This window comes from Siniperca chuatsi, linkage group LG1 (genome assembly GCF_020085105.1).
Source record: "Siniperca chuatsi isolate FFG_IHB_CAS linkage group LG1, ASM2008510v1, whole genome shotgun sequence".
NCBI classification, from domain to species: Eukaryota; Metazoa; Chordata; class Actinopteri; order Centrarchiformes; family Sinipercidae; genus Siniperca; species Siniperca chuatsi.
In genome coordinates, this window is record NC_058042.1 from 3858825 (window position 1) to 3878402 (window position 19578).

General features: G+C 41.1%; 1 protein-coding gene across 20 annotated transcripts in view; it reads left to right on the plus strand.

The window, feature by feature from the left end:
• Positions 1-18246, plus strand: part of ppip5k1a (diphosphoinositol pentakisphosphate kinase 1a) — a 35331-nt gene extending 17085 nt beyond the window's left edge. For 5 of the 20 annotated variants that reach the window (XM_044205201.1, XM_044205213.1, XM_044205230.1 and 2 more), the window contains 13 exons: positions 228-355; positions 492-606; positions 696-803; positions 1435-1563; positions 1649-1789; positions 2175-2268; positions 3778-3903; positions 6095-6157; positions 9706-9765; positions 10435-10614; positions 13376-13513; positions 13607-13717; positions 14003-18246. In XM_044205201.1, coding sequence (XP_044061136.1) covers positions 228-355; positions 492-606; positions 696-803; positions 1435-1563; positions 1649-1789; positions 2175-2268; positions 3778-3903; positions 6095-6157; positions 9706-9765; positions 10435-10614; positions 13376-13513; positions 13607-13717; positions 14003-14631 — 2022 coding nt within the window. In that variant the 3' untranslated portion in view covers positions 14632-18246. The remainder of the gene's footprint in view (positions 1-227; positions 356-491; positions 607-695; positions 804-1434; positions 1564-1648; positions 1790-2174; positions 2269-3777; positions 3904-6094; positions 6158-9705; positions 9766-10434; positions 10615-13375; positions 13514-13606; positions 13718-14002) is intronic. The other 15 variants (XM_044205240.1, XM_044205283.1, XM_044205248.1 and 12 more) reach the window with 15 other exon arrangements.
• Positions 18247-19578: the final 1332 nt, after the last annotated feature.

Below are 19578 nucleotides of genomic sequence, written 5' to 3' on the forward strand. Positions count from 1 at the left end.
TACAATTAAAAGCTTGGGAATTTTGTGTTGATACATTTGAACTGTTCTCTTATACCTTAAAATAAAGTTGTGTTGCTAATTTAACATAATTTTCTATATCATTGACATTTTCTCTAGCATCACCTCGTGGCTAAGACTTCTTTGAGACCAGTGAAATGTTTTGTCAGAGCTATTTCCTCTTCAGCGGTTGTGTAGTATTTCTAACACATTTTTCTGTATTTTTGCAGGAATATGGCATAAATAAAGTGGAGAAATTGGACATAGCATACGCCTACTGCCTTCCACTGGTCAGAAAGATCCAGCTTGACCTGCAGAGGACCCACGAGGACGAGTCTGTCAACAAACTGCACCCTCTGTGAGTCTGGGATCAAGAGTCCCAAGATGAAATTTTATTTAATACAAGGCTGTTTAGATGGTAAGACATGATGCAAAGTGTTTGGACTAACTGTGAATATTTTGGAGCATCTAGTACAGTGGTGTCTTGTTCACAGGTACTCTCGCGGAGTGATGTCTCCTGGGCGCCATGTCAGGACACGTTTATATTTCACCAGTGAGAGTCATGTCCACTCCCTGCTCAGCATTTTCCGCTATGGAGGCCTGCTTGATGTAAGCAATCAAACATCAATCCTACAGAACGTCGAATGTTTCTCAGACGGGTAAAAGTTGAAACTGAGGTTTTTCTGTGTTTGCGACAGGAGGAGAAGGACCAGCAGTGGAAGCGTGCCATGGATTACCTCAGTGCTGTCTCTGAACTCAACTACATGACTCAGATTGTCATCATGTTGTATGAGGACAACAATAAGGTAGTGTTTTTGTTTTTTGTTTTTTACAGCTACATGGCCTCCATAACATTGTATCATCCTGGTAGTCTGTATGTATATACATTTATTTTTACAGTTTATAGTAATAGTTTTTCAAGTATAAACTTGGCCCACTTGTAAAAGACGTTTCCTCTGTGTATATTCAAGGTTGAATGAATGAAATTAATGAATGAAACGGTACATAATTTAACCTTCATTCTTGCTCTACAAGTTCCCTCTGTAGAGACAATCTGAGATTGTAAAGCACCTGCTACATAAATGTGCCTTTTATTAGTATTGAACCTCAATACGTTTGTGATACCGACTGAAATGTGTCCATATCACTGATTATTGAAAACTGAAAGTACCAGAAGCTGCCATTCAATGCTCACTCAGGTTTGTACCCTTCTGTACTTATTTTTTGATCTCACAGTTTCTCATTTTTTAATCATAATTTTGCCAATTTAGAGTGTATTTTATTCAGGCAGGGTTCTTGTATGGCTGCTTGTGTTTAAGTAAAATTTGACAATTGAGAGAGCATTTTATATTCCTCAACCTAAGATATCAGAAAATGTATCATTCAACTCGAAACATTTCAAAACAATCTCTAACATCTCTGTTGTTCCCCCTAAAGGACCTCTCCTCAGAGGAACGCTTCCACGTAGAGCTTCACTTCAGCCCTGGTGTCAAAGGTGTTGAGGAGGAGGAGAACGCACCAACCGGCTTTGGCTTCAGGCCTGCTTCTGCAGAGGTAGCACGGCAGGTAGAATCGCATCCAAGCATTTTCACCGTATATTTGTTCTGCGGATAGCTGCATGTGTATTCTCTCTTTTTCTCCACTCATTCAGAACGGGCAGAAACAGCCCGACCCCGGCAGCCTGGAGGACCTCTCACGAGATGAGACCGACCGCGCCGTGCCGCTGTCTGAGCCAATCACTATTCAGAGGAAGTCCCCACTCATACGCAATCATAAGACTGGATCCATGGAGGTGATGCAGACTAATCCACCTAGTCGTAGAAAGAAGCAGACTTATTACACCAAAATCTTGTTTTTCCAAAATCTGTTTTCATTGTGGACTTGAAGACTTAGTTTTTTCCATGAAAACACTCTAAAACATCAAATCACTTATCTATTTAGCTGTTTGCCTCCACAGAGATGGTGTGGTGTGGAAGGTTTTAGTTACTTATATAATCAGTGTGTTTTGTAGACCCAGAGCTTCTCTTCTGTGGTTTTGGCCTCTCCTCTTGTCCAAGGTCATATTTCACTCTGCAAACTAACAGCCAGCAGTGGAGACGGGCGCATGATATCAAATACACTCAGGCTACCCTGTTACCACTGTCTGAGGGTTGTGTGTGTGTGTTTTTTCCCACCAGGTTCTGTCAGAGACATCATCCTCCAAAGTAGGCAGTTATCGGCTCTTCTCGCTCTGCTCACGTCAGTCCCCTGAGATGAAACAAAGTGGATTGGGTAGGTGTCATAATGCCCTGTTTCCATGGCAGCTGTGTGCATAGATGACAGTGTTCAAATAGTCAGAGTGGGAGGGATGGGCGGGACAGGTTTCATTAGATGACTTTTGATCTGGGAGGACATTATCATTAATGGAAATAATACACTCTGAGGGCTTTTCACTGTGTGGAAAAACATGCAGGCAGCTGCTCTTTACATCATTTCTCCAGATGGAGATATAAATGTGTTTGTTTATGCATTCGCTTGTTTTTGAAGAAAACTAGTCTCCAGATACTGAGGTACTGACTATTAAATGGTGGCTACATTTTATGCCTGTTTTTAGATCTAAATACGTCTTCAAAAAACATTTTACATCTGACAATATTCCAGTTTTGTAACTGTAATTTGTAATTTAATAGCAGTACTTCTTTTTAAAACTTAATGGTCCATTTTTAGTCCTAGATTATAGTCCTCCTGGAATAAAATGTATTTTGCATGGTGATTCTCCATTTGAATTTTGTTTTGATACCAACACTGGAAGATGAGCCCAGTGTTTTTTAAAATGGTCTCAACGTACAGTTGTTTTGCATCAAGAAGTTTTCTGAGATTGTTTTCCACTCCATTCATGTGAACTAAATGTGATGAAAATCGTTAAATATTTGTACAGTGGCATGTTCAGATACTCTACTGAGACGTTCAATTCTGTTCAGAGTTTAAAGTGTTAACCTTTATGCAGCAGATACAGATTATTATTGACTCCTCCTTCCATTGCAGTAAGCCTCAGATCATTTCCCCCTTCAGCGTAATCCTGTTAAAATGTGTTAGTGGCTGTTAAAAGAAAAATCCACCCCGAGTTGCATTTCTGTGTCAGTTTTGTTGTTTGGTAGTAAGGTTTTCTCATCACTGTCATAGGATGTGTGTTGAATTATATCAAGCACGTGTACAGTGATGCAGTCCCAGCTGTCTAAAACATCAACATGAAGTTTTGGTGTCAGTCCCTCAGAATTAAAGAGCAATCGCTTCTTTTTTGGAGCTGCCGCGTCGCACTGTTGTTCAGCAGTCATACGGGAAGACATTTTTTCAGAGAAAAGTCACCAAGGCCGATCTCATTTTGTTGCTTTTGTCTATTACTATTACTTTCTGTAACTATTTTCTCTTTCTATGCTACTCTTTTGCGATCTCTGTTTGGACATATTAATGTTGAAACAATATCGCGCTTAATGCATTGAATGTGTCACAAATTGGTAAGAAAAACTGTGAAAGGATTTCAGGGTGGATTTTTCCTTTTAGCCCCATAGCCTGACATAGTGGATAAACTTAACTTTCTCCAGCCTCTTGTGAGGAGTGTATAAATGGAGAGAGATGTTGGTACGAGGTGCATGATCTCCGCTGGGTCCTTGTGTCTGTCTGCCTGTCTCTTTTTCTCAGTTTTTCTGTCTCCTTTTGTCTCTTTCTCTGTCTCTCTTTGGTTAGTTGTTTGAGTAACAGCATGATATATAGAGGTGACTAACCCCCCCGCCCCCCTCGCAGGCTCTCAGTGCGCCGGGCTCTTCAGCACCACTGTCCTAGGTGGGTCCTCTAGCGCCCCTAACCTGCAGGACTACGCACGCGCACATCGCAAAAAATTCTCCACTGGCAGTCTGTCCTACAAAGACGGTACGTGTTTGAGACTGCGCTCCTTCACATACCTGCACAGGGCAACAGCAGATCAGCGTCTTACACATTTCCTCTTAGTCCTAAAATGTGAAATATTGTAAGTTTGACATTCTGAGCGATGCCCTGTTGGGAAACTGGGCACCTAAACATATTAAGTAGAAATGTGTACTGTAGATAGGTTTAATATGGAAAAAGTATTGATTACAGTAGTTAGAGAAAGTGCAAAATAATAGCAGTTGAACTGATTTGGATTGGAAGAATATGTCCTGAGAAAAGTGAGAATCAAGAAGGAATCAATATCATGTATGCCCATACATGTATTTTATAGCTATGGTTTTAGTAATTTCTGTATTTTTAGACTACATATTCATTCTAGCCACCAAAACCACTAGATTTTTCCATCTTTTTTTTCTCCACACCACTTTGAGTAAAATTGGTGTATTTCTGTTTAGCAGTTTGTATACATGCTGCCTCAGGCCCAATTAAAACTTCCAAACAGAATTGAGACTGTGTGCAATATGTGTGAAGACCCCAACAGGAAATGAAACCAGCTTGACCAAGAATAGCACATGTAACAATGTTTTTTTTCAAATTCAATATCCGGATATATTTAAGGAGTTAATTTCTAGCTGAGTTACAAAAACCTTTCTCTATTATTTATGTTCTGTTTGTCGACTGCAATATTAACTTTGCAGTGGAGATACACTTGTCATTTTTAGACAAGTCAGCATTGAGTGTTTTGAGAGTTTGTTAGTGAAAGCCCTTTTTCATTATGAACAGCATACAATATTCTTTGTTGTTGTTTTTTAGAACTACTGCATGTATGAAGCAACTGTTCATCAGTTTGTTTCTGTTAACTTCCCCTCATTCTCAAAAATCATGATCTTCCCATGTTTGCTTGTTTTTTGCATGGTCCATGGCTGCACTGACTTCTTATTGCAGTCTGCTCAGTGTCAGATTTTCCCATGATTACAATGAAATCTACACACTGAAGGTAAAACTTGGTTATAGATGCAATAAAACCAGCCCCTGCTGGCTACTGACATAAGAAACATCCGTGATACTTCCAAGAGAAACGTGATAATCTGATGTCTCTTAAACTCAGTAATATATTGTGATTCAATAGCAGAAGTCATACAGCAATTTCACATTCTCATCATCCACTCTTTACTTTTTTTTGCACATTTTTCTGAATATATTGGCCCTCTGCTAATGGAGTTAGAACTGTAAGTGCTGTAACTGTGCGCAGATATTATTCAAACCATTTTTTGAATAATATTATATGCGAAAAGAAATTATAAATGGTCAATATTAAATCCACGGCTTAATGATGCATCAAAACATGGCCACCATGCCTGGCCTCGATTGTGTAGCTGACATTGATGTCTGTTGTCATGTCGTCCAGTAGGTGTCACTGTGGTCTTATACAGACATACAGTCTCTTCTCAGCTGCCATTCTCTTGGTTGTCTCACACGTAGCCTTGCTGTTGGTCTTTGTCATCCATCTTGTTACACCTCATTTTCAAGAATCAGAGGAAGCATTCCAGTCTTGATGCAGTCGAGTACGCACAAATTGTGCTGTTTCAGAGCATGCTCCTCCGTGAGTTTAGTGTTGGTGTCATTTTTTTCCCATTTTTTCCATGTTGAAGCATCTTAACTCTGGTCAGGTTCACCAGTTGATATTTTTCATTGTTGTCTCTGTGTCTCAGTACATGACAGAGAACGGGCTGAACGGCATTTAACTATTTACTGGGATTTGTTGGTTATCTTGTCATGGTTAGACCTCGAGCAGGAAGAGGAAAGGAAAGCACAAATTAGACCTGAATATTGGGCTTGTTTTTCGTACTTTTATATTTCTTGGTGTGTACCCTTCACATCCTAAGTTAAAACACTTCATCTCACTTTGTCATCAGAAGATGTTCCATCCATCTGTTGCCCCACAGCCATCTTCAAACATCTTAAAACTTCAAACATCAGATGTCTCTGTTTTAACAGTAACTTTAGTTAGTTCTCCTTCATGCAGCTGGAACAGATAGATTCTTAAACCACTCATTTGTATAGGTGCTGGTTGAGCTTTCCTCTATTGCGTCCACATTAGAAAAGAACAGGGAAATGATAAAACATGATATACAAGTTACTGTGGCTCCAAGTAACAATAGTGAATTTTATTTTTATTTTTTTATTTCCTCAGAGTTGTTGTCTATGCCGGCAGTAAAACGATTTTCTGTGTCGTTTGCAAAGTATCCGACTAATGGTACGTCTGCTTCTTTCAAGTATTTTTCCACTTCACCTCCCTTTGTCTTGCATGTCTTCAAACTTTTGTTTTTTGACCTTGGGTTTTTTTGTTTTTTTTTCACATGGCCCTCCAGCATTCCAGGTTTCCGTTATTTGTTTTCTAATTATTATTATTATTATTATTTTGTTGTTTACCCATATGCTTTGGACTCTGACTTTTCTAACACTACCTGACATTCTCTTTCTAACCAGGGTTCCCACTGGTCATTGAATTAGTAAAATATAAAGAAATTAGGAGACAGGGAATGTCAGCAAATTTTTCAAAAAGGCCTCATAGGAGTGTAGCAGAAAATATAAGCAGACATCTTCACACTGCTTATACCTGTAAAAAAACAAACAAACAAAGAGCATTCCAATAAACTGAATCATCCTATACTGCCTTTACATTAGGTAATAGCAACGTTTTGCTTTCCTCTTGTGCCAGTTAACCGCAGTCGACATTTCACAGACATTCACTGCAAAACCTACATTTACTGTTGCCATTGAATTCTATTTGTCCCATTGTGATACATTTTAGTAGTATAATTTAATGTCTGGCTGTTCCCAAATTTCCAGTCCATTTGAGTCCAGTTTAAATCAGAGTGCGTTTACATGTACGTAAGTAACCGGGATACTGTCAGCTTTCTGCAGTATTTTGATTTCTTAAACATCATGTATACGAGAATCGTGGTTTCTCTGAGGCATTAGAGAAATGCCCAGCTAGATTTTTCCCTAGGAAAGGTCCGTTTCATGGGAATGTACAGTATACGCATTATGTTGTCATACAGAAGCTCAACAGCAGCTGCTGCTCAGATATAAGCTAACAGACAGACAGCCCTCGTATCCTCACTGTTAAAAATGTTTTGCAGATAAGATGGATAATTAACCAAAACAACACAACAGACATTTACTAAACTTTAATCTTTAATACAGCACAATATGGGAAAATAAATGATAATATATCCATTGTTTGCCTCCCAGTGCTTCATCACTGCTGTGATAGTGACCCATTCTCCTCTTGTATCACAAGCCATACGAATACAAAGTTAGTCATACAGTGCAATGTTTACATGGTGCATAGTGGTTGCCACGGTTACTATGGCCTTGCCCCTGCGTTCGTATGGCTGAACACTGAGGCTGTGTCCGAAACCACTTCCTCGTTCCCTCATTCGCTACTCCCAATATAATAGACACTAAATAGTTGACTCGGTAGTGAGCAGTAAACTGAGGTTTCAGACACTTACTAGTTATCATCATTTTTGCGTCATGACTGCCAGGTGTAGAGTCGCACAACAGTCATTTTCTCATCTTCAAAATGCGGAGCATTGCAATGTGGGATTGTTGGCAGAAAGTAGTGTACCCGCCATGGACACGACTTTTGTGGATTTTTTTTGAGGACGCTATATAGTGGACAAATTTACACACTCAGATTTTGGACACTGAAATAAAATGGCAGACAGTAAATATAGTGCAGGGAGTGATTTTGGACACAGCCTAAATAAATCCCTGTTCTGATCCTGCTCGAGGAGAGTTGGGTCAGTACTGGAGTCATTTATCTGGGCTTTGTGTCTCCTTGTCATGTTTACACAAAATATCAAGCAGAGTTGGGATTTCTGGCACAACTTCACATACTTCCACAGTGCCTGGGAAGAGGAAATCGTCTTGAGAGGTCAAAAGTCTACTAACACTTGTAGTATAATGGACAACTTTATTGTGTGACCAACGTGTTTTGGCGTGTGTCCTCTGCTTTACTGCCGGTGTTATTTCTGTTTAAAGCCATAACAGATATCAGCTAACTATTTTGTTACCTGGCCAGTTGAAAAATAATTTCTGAAGGTCAATGTCAAAGATTTTTTATAATATCACCCCTGATTCATTAAAGGGCCATTTTAATTTAGTGTTAGACTTCCATAAAGTTTGGGGACTTGCAAGAGACAAAGAAGGTTCGGAATCGAAGCAGCAGAAGCTGAGATATCCTGACTTTTAGTCCCCAGTATGGGTCAAGCTCCAAAAACACTGGATCCTACACTTCAAATGCAACTCAGAAGTGTCTTTCGTTAGATCCTCCCTGACTGGTAAATGTCCAAACCTAACGCCCTTACTTTGTAACACAGGCTGTTTGTTAAAAATTAGTCTCCGAACCGAGATAACCCTGGTGCTCCTGAGCCACAGAAGACATTATACAACTGACTAGTAAACCAACCTCAATCTAATCCAAAAATGGGTGGAGTTGCCCTTTATTTTAGAAAACTGATACTTTTAAATAACGAGCAAATCCTGCCGGTCTCTTTTTGGTAGTAGCAACCAGATTCATCATTCCTTTTTAAACTTTTAAAGATTCATCCGTCCCTCACTGTTTTCATGTTTCAAACTATAACTATGCAAAGACCCTTATGATGGAATTGTGTACTGAGCCAAGGGTGGGAACCCTGTTTAACATCCTGCATACAATTTGTAAATTGATCACCATTATCCAATAATTCAGTTATTTTCTTTCCCCCAGTGGATAGATGTGTGTATGTGTGTGTGTGCGCGCTTGTGTGCATGTGTACACAGTAATTACACAAAAAATACACACCTGTTGCCATCATTGTAGAGGATGTGAGTTGAGCTCATTGTTAAAACGCCACCAACAGCACATGAATGTTTAACCCTTCCTCTGACCTCAACTTCATGACTCCCTCAGTAATGCTAACCTTTAATTTTAACAAGGCTGCCTGTGTTATTTGGATTAAAGGATGAATACGGTTCAATCACAGCCGACTGAACCGGGATCAGCTCTTATTCACCAACAGAGGAAGGGTTACAGCATTGTTCATCCCATCTCCTGTGTCTGTTCTGAAAGAAACATCGGTCAGTTTTGTTTTCAATCATAAGCACACATGCTTTTCAATGTTTTCAGTGCACAGATGTGGTTTCCAGTGTGTGTTTAAGACTTGAAAAGGGGGCAAATATTAATGAAGAAGTGTAATGACAATGTTTGTGGCTACAACTTTACTATTTTTATTGATTGTGGATTGTTTCTTGAGTATGGACGGTGAGACAGAAGGGAAGCATAGACAATAAGATATTTACGTTGTTGTGAACCACTTATCTGTATGATGAGCTATTTTTCCTGTCCTTCCACTCTGTCTGGGGGGAAAAAGGACTGGTTTAAATGGATTAAACAGGCAAGTTGGGATTTTGTAAATCTTGTCATATCTCTGCTTTCGGTTTGAACAGCCAAGTTAGATTGCTTCGTGTAGATATATGCATAGTTCTTTGTCTTTTTGGTTGTTTAACTGGTCTGACTGGTGAAAATGTTCGTCCACATTCACCAAGTGTTTCGGTGGCAAGTTTCTGTGAGAGTCGACCTACGGTATCAACCTGAGCAGTAATCTGTGAACACGACAGTTGGATTTCACTAAAATTCAAATGACCCCACAAAATGAACACTTCCTGTTAGGATGATACCATGAGAATACATTGAGTATAACTTCCACACACTATATTAGTATGTTTTTCTCTTACTTATATTATTCACCACAGGAACACAAGATGACACATCCACCACAGCAGTGGCTCCACCTCTCTGGTGCACTGCGACAGGTACGACGGCCCCCAGCAGTTTTGTGTTGGCACCAAATGTCCAGCTGCAGCTTTATGTAAACAGTGTAATAAGATGACATCAGTTGTCTAAATTGTTTGTTAATGTGGACAGGAGATTTTTCTGCACATTTAACAGCTTTTGCAGTGTTTCTTTGGAGAGGTGGCTGCGAGACTCGTACCGCTTCCTGTAAATGTCTTGTGTCACACTTGCTCCTTTGTAGATTCTCGTTAATTGGGTCAATGTTATTTATCATAGTATACAGATTTGTAAAGTTAAATTGAGATACTGCAGAGGAGCAACGAGATGTTTTTATTTTCCGTGTCTTGTTCTGAGCCTTGCTGAAGTGCTGGATGATTTCTATCGCAGAAAGTTGCTTGAGATGATTTGCTGCTTCTTCTGATCTTTGGCTGTTTGGCGGCCAGGATGAGCTTGTTGGCTGCCTCTTTACAGCACTACCTTCATACGCGCACACCACACTTCTCCTCCCTCCTATTTCCTCTCTCTGTATCCCTCTCCAAACTCTTAATTCCCCTCTCATCTGTATCATACTTTAGTCCTTCTCTCTCTTCCTTCCTCCTCGCTCATATCCTATCGTTTCATGTCTTTTATACTGCTCCTCCTCCTCGTCCACTGCTCTTTCCTTCCTCGCTCTCCCTCTTCTTCCTCAGAGCCCTTGGAGGAGCATCATGTGGCCCAGTTGTTGAGGCGTTTCTCCACCGACCTCAGCCTGGGCTGCCACCTCTCTCTGGACGTGGCGCTGGCCCACCACCTCCACCAGTGCTCCTACCACCTCCGCCTCTTCCGAAACTGGCTCATCTCCGGCCAAGACCCCATAGAGTACCTCCACGGTCAGCCCCAGGCCCCGCCCTCCATACCACCAGCCTCACGCCCTGTTCAACCACTGCTCATGGTTTAGTTGGGACTGTGCTTGTTCTGTGGTTGACTCTCATGCTTTGCCTCTTGATGTTTCTGCATGCTTGCCTGTTTCTGTGGTTATGCAGATTGCAAGCTGGAGTGGTGTGAGCTGTTTTTTTTTGTTTTTTTTGGGCCATCTTTGCGACTACTTTCCCTCCCCTCTGCAGTGGTGTCAGAAGCTTTTCCCCCTTCCTTGTCTCCAATCTGTAAACCCTTCGAGTTTGTAATTCTGTTATTTTTATTTTCTATTTTTTGAAGGATCGGTGATTCTTAAACCTTAGGGAAATATAATTAAAGCCACATTTTTCAGAATTTAACCGTAAGAAGATTTGAAAAGTAGGGCTGCAACTAACAACAATTTTCATTATTGAATAGTCTGACAATTATTTTCACTATTAATCTATTAATTGTTTAGGTCTAGAAAATTCCAGGAAATAGGAGGAAAATCCCCATCAGCCCAAGGTAGCGTCTTCAAATTTCCTGTTTTGTCTGACCAACAGTCCAAAACCCAAAGATACTGAGTTTACTGTCATAGAGGACTTTAAAAACCAGTAACTTTTCCCACTTGATCAATTGGAACCAGTAAATGTTTGGTACTTTTGTTTAAAAAATACTTAATCTAATCAAAACTAAAATAGATATAATAGGTTTTTTTTATTATTATTTTTATATATTTCATGTCAAAAAATATAGATTTTCCTGTTACCTCACCTGTGGTATTTTTTTGAAGTACAGTAACCATGGTTTCAATTCAGCAGAATTGAAGTAAACAACATTGTGAAGCATAGGTCTAAAGTCTGAAAACAACAAGATGCCAAAAACTCTTTGGAGTCAAATGTCTGTTTAAAAAGATGATGACAGACGAGTCCAACATTAGATCCTTCGCAGGTTCTAATTTCAGACTTTGTGATGTGGTCTGTCCTACTTTCCTTTGTCTTCTCACTCGCTGTTAAAAAGAACGTGCACTCCCCAAACTCAATATTACCAAGCTCAGTAACAATGGCTCGTGCATTGTGAATTTACCAGAAGTAGTTCTATCTGATATACCGAGGCAAGACAAACTGGCATTAGTGTTGTAATTTTGCACACAGAAAAACAGCAACACACATCATTTCCATTTTCACTCTTACTCCAATTGGTTTAAGATTAAGGCCACCTAGGTGGGAAAAAATTACACTATTTATTTTGGCAGGAAATGTAATTATCAACAGACAGGGGACACAATAATTGGTTTAACAAAGTGACAAACAAGCAATAATAAAAGCCACAAAGAAAACCAGCCAGCACCCACTGATGTTTCGATTCACTGCAGTGATCTCAAGGCCAACATCTGGCACAAGGAGGGCTGGACATCAGACCTCAATATTTTTGAGTGCAGACTAAAATGTGTCTGTAGCAGAAAGTATCAAATTGTCAGGTGTCGAAAGTCATCGTCGAATGCTGATTATATTCTTAGTCTCGTTTGCTTATTCTTTGATCAGATATTTCCTGATCTAAATCAGGAGCTAATTTTAGACTGAATTTTATTCAGGCAAAATCCTGCTACTTGTATTTAGACAATATTAAACACTGATGCACAGAGAAGTTTGGTGCATTTTTTTCACATGGTGGAAGAGTTTTGTAGAAAAACATGTTTACATTCCTCAAATTATTGGTATCGCTACCCAAACTATCGGTATATAAGGTATACAGTAGAAGGTAAATAGAAACGCATACATTATCTGCACATTCCTCCACAAACTGTATATAAATCAACATATTGCACATAGTGTCATATTGGCAGTGGGTTCTTGACAACATAATATATGAATGTTTACATGTTTAAGTGACACAGAAACAGATTGCTGCTGACAAAGCGGCATCATCTTGGCATCAAGCTGTCTCGGCTCAAGATTAAAGATTCATCACTAGCCTGAACCTCCATGTTTCATAAAGATACAGAAACTGGTATTATTAATACACATTACATTCAACTCTGTGCATTTGGAATAAGCTGCTCTGTTTGAATTATATTTGAATGCCAGTTGCCCTCCTACCTGACCTGACCTTAACCAGCATGTGATTCCTGCTTGTTTGCTGTACATGTGATGTACTCACACCCTGTGCAGGTGAGCACAGTAAAAACGTCTTCCTCTGAGGTTTTAGACGATCGAGGCAAGCTGTGGTTTGACGCTTTGTGATTGTGAACGGCTCTGGTGAAATGCGGCTTGGTTGTGAACTAACAGTGGATGAACTGCCTTTGATAACGTGTTGGACCTGAGCTGTAGTCTGGACAGCTTTGACCACTTTGTGCTGCTGTTACAGCTGCAGCTTCTGTGTGTTGGGACCGACCTGAAAGGCAGAGGTTTTGTTTTTGAGACCTGCTTGCTTTTGCAAATACAGCGAGGCGTTTGAGATGTGTAGACTTGTTACCGTTTGATATGGTGTCATGTTGTCTTGGCGTCCAGCATGGTTTTTGCAACTTGCCTGTGTGGAAATGAACCGTAGAGGCTGGCCGGAGTTCACAGCGGGTTAGAGCCCGTTCAGAAACAGGAGCAGGATTTCAGGGCACCGTGTTGAGGTGTAGTGTATGGGTGGCGTTGGGGCGGCGGTGTCGGGCGTCAGCTGAAGTGGTTCTGCCTGCTCCTCTTCTGACTGCCCGGTCAAACCGAGGGCTGATGTGCCTGCGGGCGTCATGTCTCTCCTCTGCCGCAGGCTTCGAAGGCTGCTCCATGGTGCCCTCCATCTATCCTCTGGAAACGCTTCACAACTCACTGTCGCTAAAACAGGTCAACGAGTTCCTCGCCGGTGTGTGCGAAAGCGCAGGGGATCCACACACGAGGACTACCAGAGGTCAGACACACAAATTTGTGTTGTTATTTACAGTATAGACATCATAATCATTGTCACTTAACTTGACCCGTGCTCCTTGTTTTATCCCCGCAGCTCTATCAGCCATGTTTGACACACACAACCAGCCGTCAGTGGACGCGTACATCCCTCAGAGAGTCTCTTCCTCCATCTCTCTCAGATCTCGTTCTGACAGACCTCCTTGGTGTGAGTATCGCAGCATCTCCTTGTTCCCACCAAGATTTGACATTTCTAGGTTGGCCTCCCACGGCTGTCTGAGTTTCAGATGTCTGGATTATTTATGGAATACAAGTCGTCCATTACAGCCTCACAGTTTAGTCTCTGTTAGTGCTGTTTGTCATAATTTACTTTTATGTGTTTTTTTTTTCTGGGATAGACATATTTAGCTAAATAAATCATAACAATTGAGGTCTGTCTATATTCTTATTCCTTCTCATACTGGTACTGTGGGTTTATTTTCTGTTCCTGCAGACAGCAGCGGTCCATCCAGCACAGTATCCAGCGCTGGACCATCCTCTCCCACTACAGCTGACACTTCCCCACGCTTCAGCTTCAGTGATAAGATCTCCCTCACCCCTCAGAGCAGCGAGGAAACTCACTCCTCCCAAAACATTTCCACTCAGCCAGTGGCTGCCGTCGGGTTACAAGTCCTTGACCCAACTTGCCTTGCTATTTCAATCCCCTCTGAAGTCCCTCTGACTCCAAATAACTCACCAGAGGATGATGCTGAGCACTGCGCTGTTACTGGTCACCAGCCTGATGATCCTGAATGCACACAGGAAGGGCCAGAGGTGGATTCTGCAGCCGTGGATGCCTCCAGCGGTGATCTGGGCCCGGGACCGCCCTGCTCTGCGTTAGCTGATCTCACACTGGGTCGGATGGAGAGTTACTGCCTCCCAGGCTCTCTGCCTGTGCTGTTGGAGCTCAGAGAGAGCAGCAGTGAGGCGGGCTCCAGCTCCCTGACACCCCAGTCTCCAGAGGGGCCTGACGAGTTCTTTGACACTCAGGAGTCGATGGAATTGTGGATGGACAGTCCAGAAAGCCTCCCCCGTCCTGAGACTCCTCTAGAGGTCGGAGCCACTCGCACAGCAGAGCCGTAGGCCGTGGAGACCTCCAGAACAACAGGCTAAAGATCTGTCAGAAACTACTGTGGTTACATCTGTAACTTTACAAGCATCATCCTTGTTGTCAATCATGAGCAGTGAGGCATTGTACTGAGCTACAGCCAACCGGGCCTCCCATCTCCTCTAGCTTGATGACTGTGTGTTGATAATAACGAATGGGCAGCTGATCCTCACACTAGGCTCTGTGTTGGCGATCATATGACAATGCCACACATGCTGTTCATTGCCTTTTTTTAAAAGCACACTGGTGACACACCAGTGACACCACTGAGCCTCCTCTGACAGTCCACTGGTTCAGTTTATCTATCTGTAAAGATGTAGGAAGCCACTAGTTGTAAGGTGAAGCTTTATTGTCAAGTTTAAATTTAACATCTCTGTTACAGTCGCTTATATGCTGTTGCACAGGCCCTTTCCTTAAAGCTGCATTAATCAGGTTTTGGCCACTAGGGGGCAGGAACGCCCAGAGACCCACAGCCCTGACATGTTATCACCTTATGAAGCTGTTATAGCTAAGGTTTTAGCAATCAGTTGCCTAGTTATCAATCATCTCATTGGAGCTTGGGTCCACATGATGAATTTAAGTCCAATATTCATTCTCCCTTGAGCTCTGGTTTGCTCTTCAGCAGCTAGCTGCTCCACTATGTTCACCAGCTAGTCGCTAACATTCTTCTGTCGGCCATTTTGTGCTGGGCAGGTTAAGTACAGAGAATTTATCAGGGGTTGATGAGAGCGTTGAGTCTCACCCATACAGGAAGTATGCAGTAAAACTAAAACAATGAGCTAAAAGTGGCCAAAAGGCATTTCATGTGTTCAGTTGATTTATTGTGACCTTAAAGATATTGATTAATGGGGCTTTAAATTGTGTAAAGTCTGTCTTGCGTCTTTCTTACTTTCAGCCCTTACTCTTGGACAGTTGCAGTAGTGAAGTTTTAGCCTTTGCCTTACTAACTTTCATAACATCCATCACAATCAGGTGACAGGTATCAGGGCATGTGGCCTGGCATTGAGGCAGCCGTGCTTTATCATCAGTATGTAAGCACAAGCTTTGAGTTTTCTTAGTTTGTTACAGGATACAGAGATTTATTTACATGGACTCATTACTTTTATGAGAAACACAGGAAACGACACGCAGTACAAGACAAAGAAAACACAATCTGTGGCTCTTTCTGCTCTTCATCATACGCCAGCGTCCATCCTGTGCTGAGCTTGGGTGGCGCTACATGTTTAGAATCTGCATCTGTGATTTTAAAAAAACAAAACAAAAGCTGAATGACAGCAGCTGAATCTTCATTACTGCCAGTTAAATATAAGTGTTTAATCTCCAGTTCAAACCGTGTGTGCACTGCTTACTGCCAAAGCCTTTAAGCCTCATCGAAGATTTAATATAATCAGTAGGAATTGATAGAGAGAGAAAATAATATTTATTTTGAAAATCGATCTTGGAGAGGGTATTTTTGATACCCACATCAGATATTTAATTGTACCATAGCTATTGTATAGTTTTTGTAAAATCACCTCATGATGTGGGAAAATCTGAAAGCTAATCTCTCATTTTATCACTGAACAAACAGGAGGGGCATTTTACATTAAATGTGCTTTTATTGTGGCAAGCAGTTATGTAGCAGGTGTGTGTGTGTGTGTGTGTGTGTGTGTGTGGGGAGGGGGTGCACACATGCTTGAGAAGCAATTCAGGTAGATGAGTAAGCTGATGTGTAATTCTATGTTCATGTTACACTGAGATGTACTGTAGAGGTGAAAAACACAACTGTGAGTTAGTGAAACTCTGAACTGTCATCCTGTCTGTGTGTGTACAGATAATCACTCTGTTTTGCTTTTGTGCAGCAGGTGCTGTTTGCTTAAAGGGTCGATTCACTCAAATCACACAAAAAAAAACATTTTCTCCCTTACCTTTACTGGTATCTGGCCATGCAAATAGTTTTGGTTTCATTTGTCCAGGTTTTGAGATGTCTGACTCTGACATTTCTGTCTGCTCAAAACATCTAAAATTTGTTTTGTTTTGTTTTTTATAAGCAGCAAGTTCTTTCCAGAACCAGTGTCCACATCACTCTGGATAATTCAGACCTCACTGTGAATGCTTTTCTTTGGAACTGCTGTACTCTATACTTAAAGAATAACTTAACACCAGGATGAAAATTAGGTAAGTGCATTTCAATCTGTTGTTTTCAGTTGCATTTTCAATTTGCACATCAAAAAAAACTTGAGTGGAAACCCCAGAAAATTTAGAAAAAGTCAAAATATCGCAAAAGCTTTTAATGGTCGGGTGATGTGGAAAAGTTGGTGTATGGTGTAAACCATGACGTACATGAAGCATGTCACTTAAACGTTTTCTGAAGAGACTAAAAATAGCGACAGATGAGAACATCAGGTCTGTGTGGAGCGATGAGGAGACTGTAACCTTCCTTAAATTAATACATGAAACATGTCACATTTCCATCATGTTTTCTACAGTATTTTCCACCGTTTGAGATTTGACTGAAGCGCTTTTAATTACATCATCTTGTTGCGCCGTCTTTCTGCAATGGTTTAATGACTCCCGACTGGAGAGTTAGTGCCACTGACTGTTTATCTTCATGCACCAAACTCCTACTGTTTGCATAACAGTAGTGGGTGGAAACGTGCATTTGGCTAACCTTAACCACGCCCCCAGCAGTGATGTCATGGTGTACTGGAGTACATCTGTACATCACTGCAGCAAGGTGAGAAGTTAAACCACTGGAGGTCAGCAAAAACAAGATTTTCACGGGGCGTTGAGTCATAGATGCATTAAGAAAAACTATGTGTTCCAAGATTGGCGACCCATTGATTCCCATGAATGTTGCTCAGTGGCCCGTACAGCCAGAGCACTAGAGTCCTCCTCCGGTTCGAGACTTGGTCGACTTCCTGTTGGCTCTCCGCACACACGAAGGGGATAAATATTTACTGATACAGCTTTTTAAGACTTAACTAATTTAATTGGACCGGATGAATCAAAGTCTGATCATACAAAGAGTCATTTCGGGGTGTTTGTGATGCTCCGAATAAAAGCTGTGAACGCCACAAACCAAATTGTGTTCACTTCAAGTGCATTGAAATTGAGTCAGAAATCTCTGAGACAGATGTCTCAAAACTTGGGCAAATAAATCAAACCTATCTCCGTGGCTAGACACCACGAGGGGTGTCATTTTTGTAATTTGGGTGAACTGACCCTTTAAAACCTGCTCTGAAATCCACCTTTTAATCACTGAGGATAAATCGTCTTGTAGACTTAGTAATCCAATAAAGATCTCCCTGCTGAGCTTTGGTAGCCGCTCTCTTCTGAATGCTTTGGGAAGTGAAACGCTCTCACGTTTCATGTCGGATATTTGAACCTGTTTGATGAGCTTTGGTTTAGGTGCACTATGTGTGTTTTCCTCAAATCTGTGCTGACTGTACCGAGCTGATCGACTCCACAGCTCAACCATCTCCACCAAAGTTTCCTGCCTGGAATACTCTCGTGTGTGAAGTTTTGGTTTTAGAAAGATCATTATTTGGAACATCCGCAATATACTGTAATACTTCAACAATGTTTCAAAATACAGCTTTGGAATGTAACTTCCATTTGTGCGTCTACTTTGTTGTTTGGTTTAGTATTGTGGTTTCTGTCCTCCTAAAACAATAATCAAGTATAAGAACAACATTTATAGAAACAACTAAAGATTTAAAGTAAACATACCATAAACCTTAAAAAACAGTGTAACCTTTTAAATTCTACATACATAATTGTAAATATTTCGAGATTGCCACAGTGTTGTATTCAAATTCTGGGTTCTGCATTTAAAAAATTATATTTTGATTTTACCGTATTGAAAATCAGGAATTACATTTTTTGTGGCCAATCATCCATATAATCTTACCCAGTAGATGAGGCAAACTGAGGGAAAGTAGATCAAATACAAGAGGTGGATTACCACATTATTTCACAGAAAAACAGCTAGATGGCCTTGAATATGACAGATTGATATAAAACTGTTTGTTGTTTTTTTTCCTTTTTAAGTGCAGCAGTCATAAATATGATCCCCAGAAATTATTATAAAATCAGGTTTTCCTAACAACCTAACAATCAGTGACATTTGGAAAGTGTCTTGTACAAAAGTACGTGGAGACCCGAACATTACATCCATATGTCACTCAAGAATCAACAGCCTGCACTCAGTCTTTCGACTTTCTCCCGTTCAGCCACAAGAGCGTTAGTGAGGTCCAACACGGATTTTGGGGGATCAGGTCTGGCAGTGTTCCAGCGGTTGAGGTCAGGACTCTGCAGGCCTCACCAAACGGGGAAAACCATTTCTTTATAGAGCTGGCTTTGTGCACGGGGGGGCATTGTCATGTTGAAACAAGAACTCTTGGCACAGTATCAACGTATGCTGCAGCATCAGGGTCTAGTCTAGTTTAATCTAGCCCAAACCATAAAAAAACAGCCCCAGATAAAAAGCACACTACAGTATGTGAACGTGTATTTCTCCCTGATGATGATACAACAGACCTCGGCAGGTAAATTCTCTCTGAAGTCAGACGGCGTTACTCTGTCGAGTAAATCTGTTAGAGGTAAATGCGTCCAGGCGCCTGGAGTCAGCATTATCACAGTGTGTGCTGTCACTGTGAAGGTCGCCGCTGCGCAGTGAGTGATGTTCAGGTCGAGCTGAGGACGACGGGACAGGAAAGCAAGAGGGGGAGGAGGGGGAAGTTACATTTTACAAGCTTATGATGAATGTAAAATAACTAGTATTCCCAGCTGTCAGTAAATCTAGTGTGAATAGTAGAATAATTAAATCTTGTAGTTGTGTAGGAAAAGATGGTCTTGAGTAGGACTGAGTATCGAACTTCAATACTTTCTTGGTACTGACTGAAATGTGTCCGTGGCACAGAGTATCGAAAACAATTTTT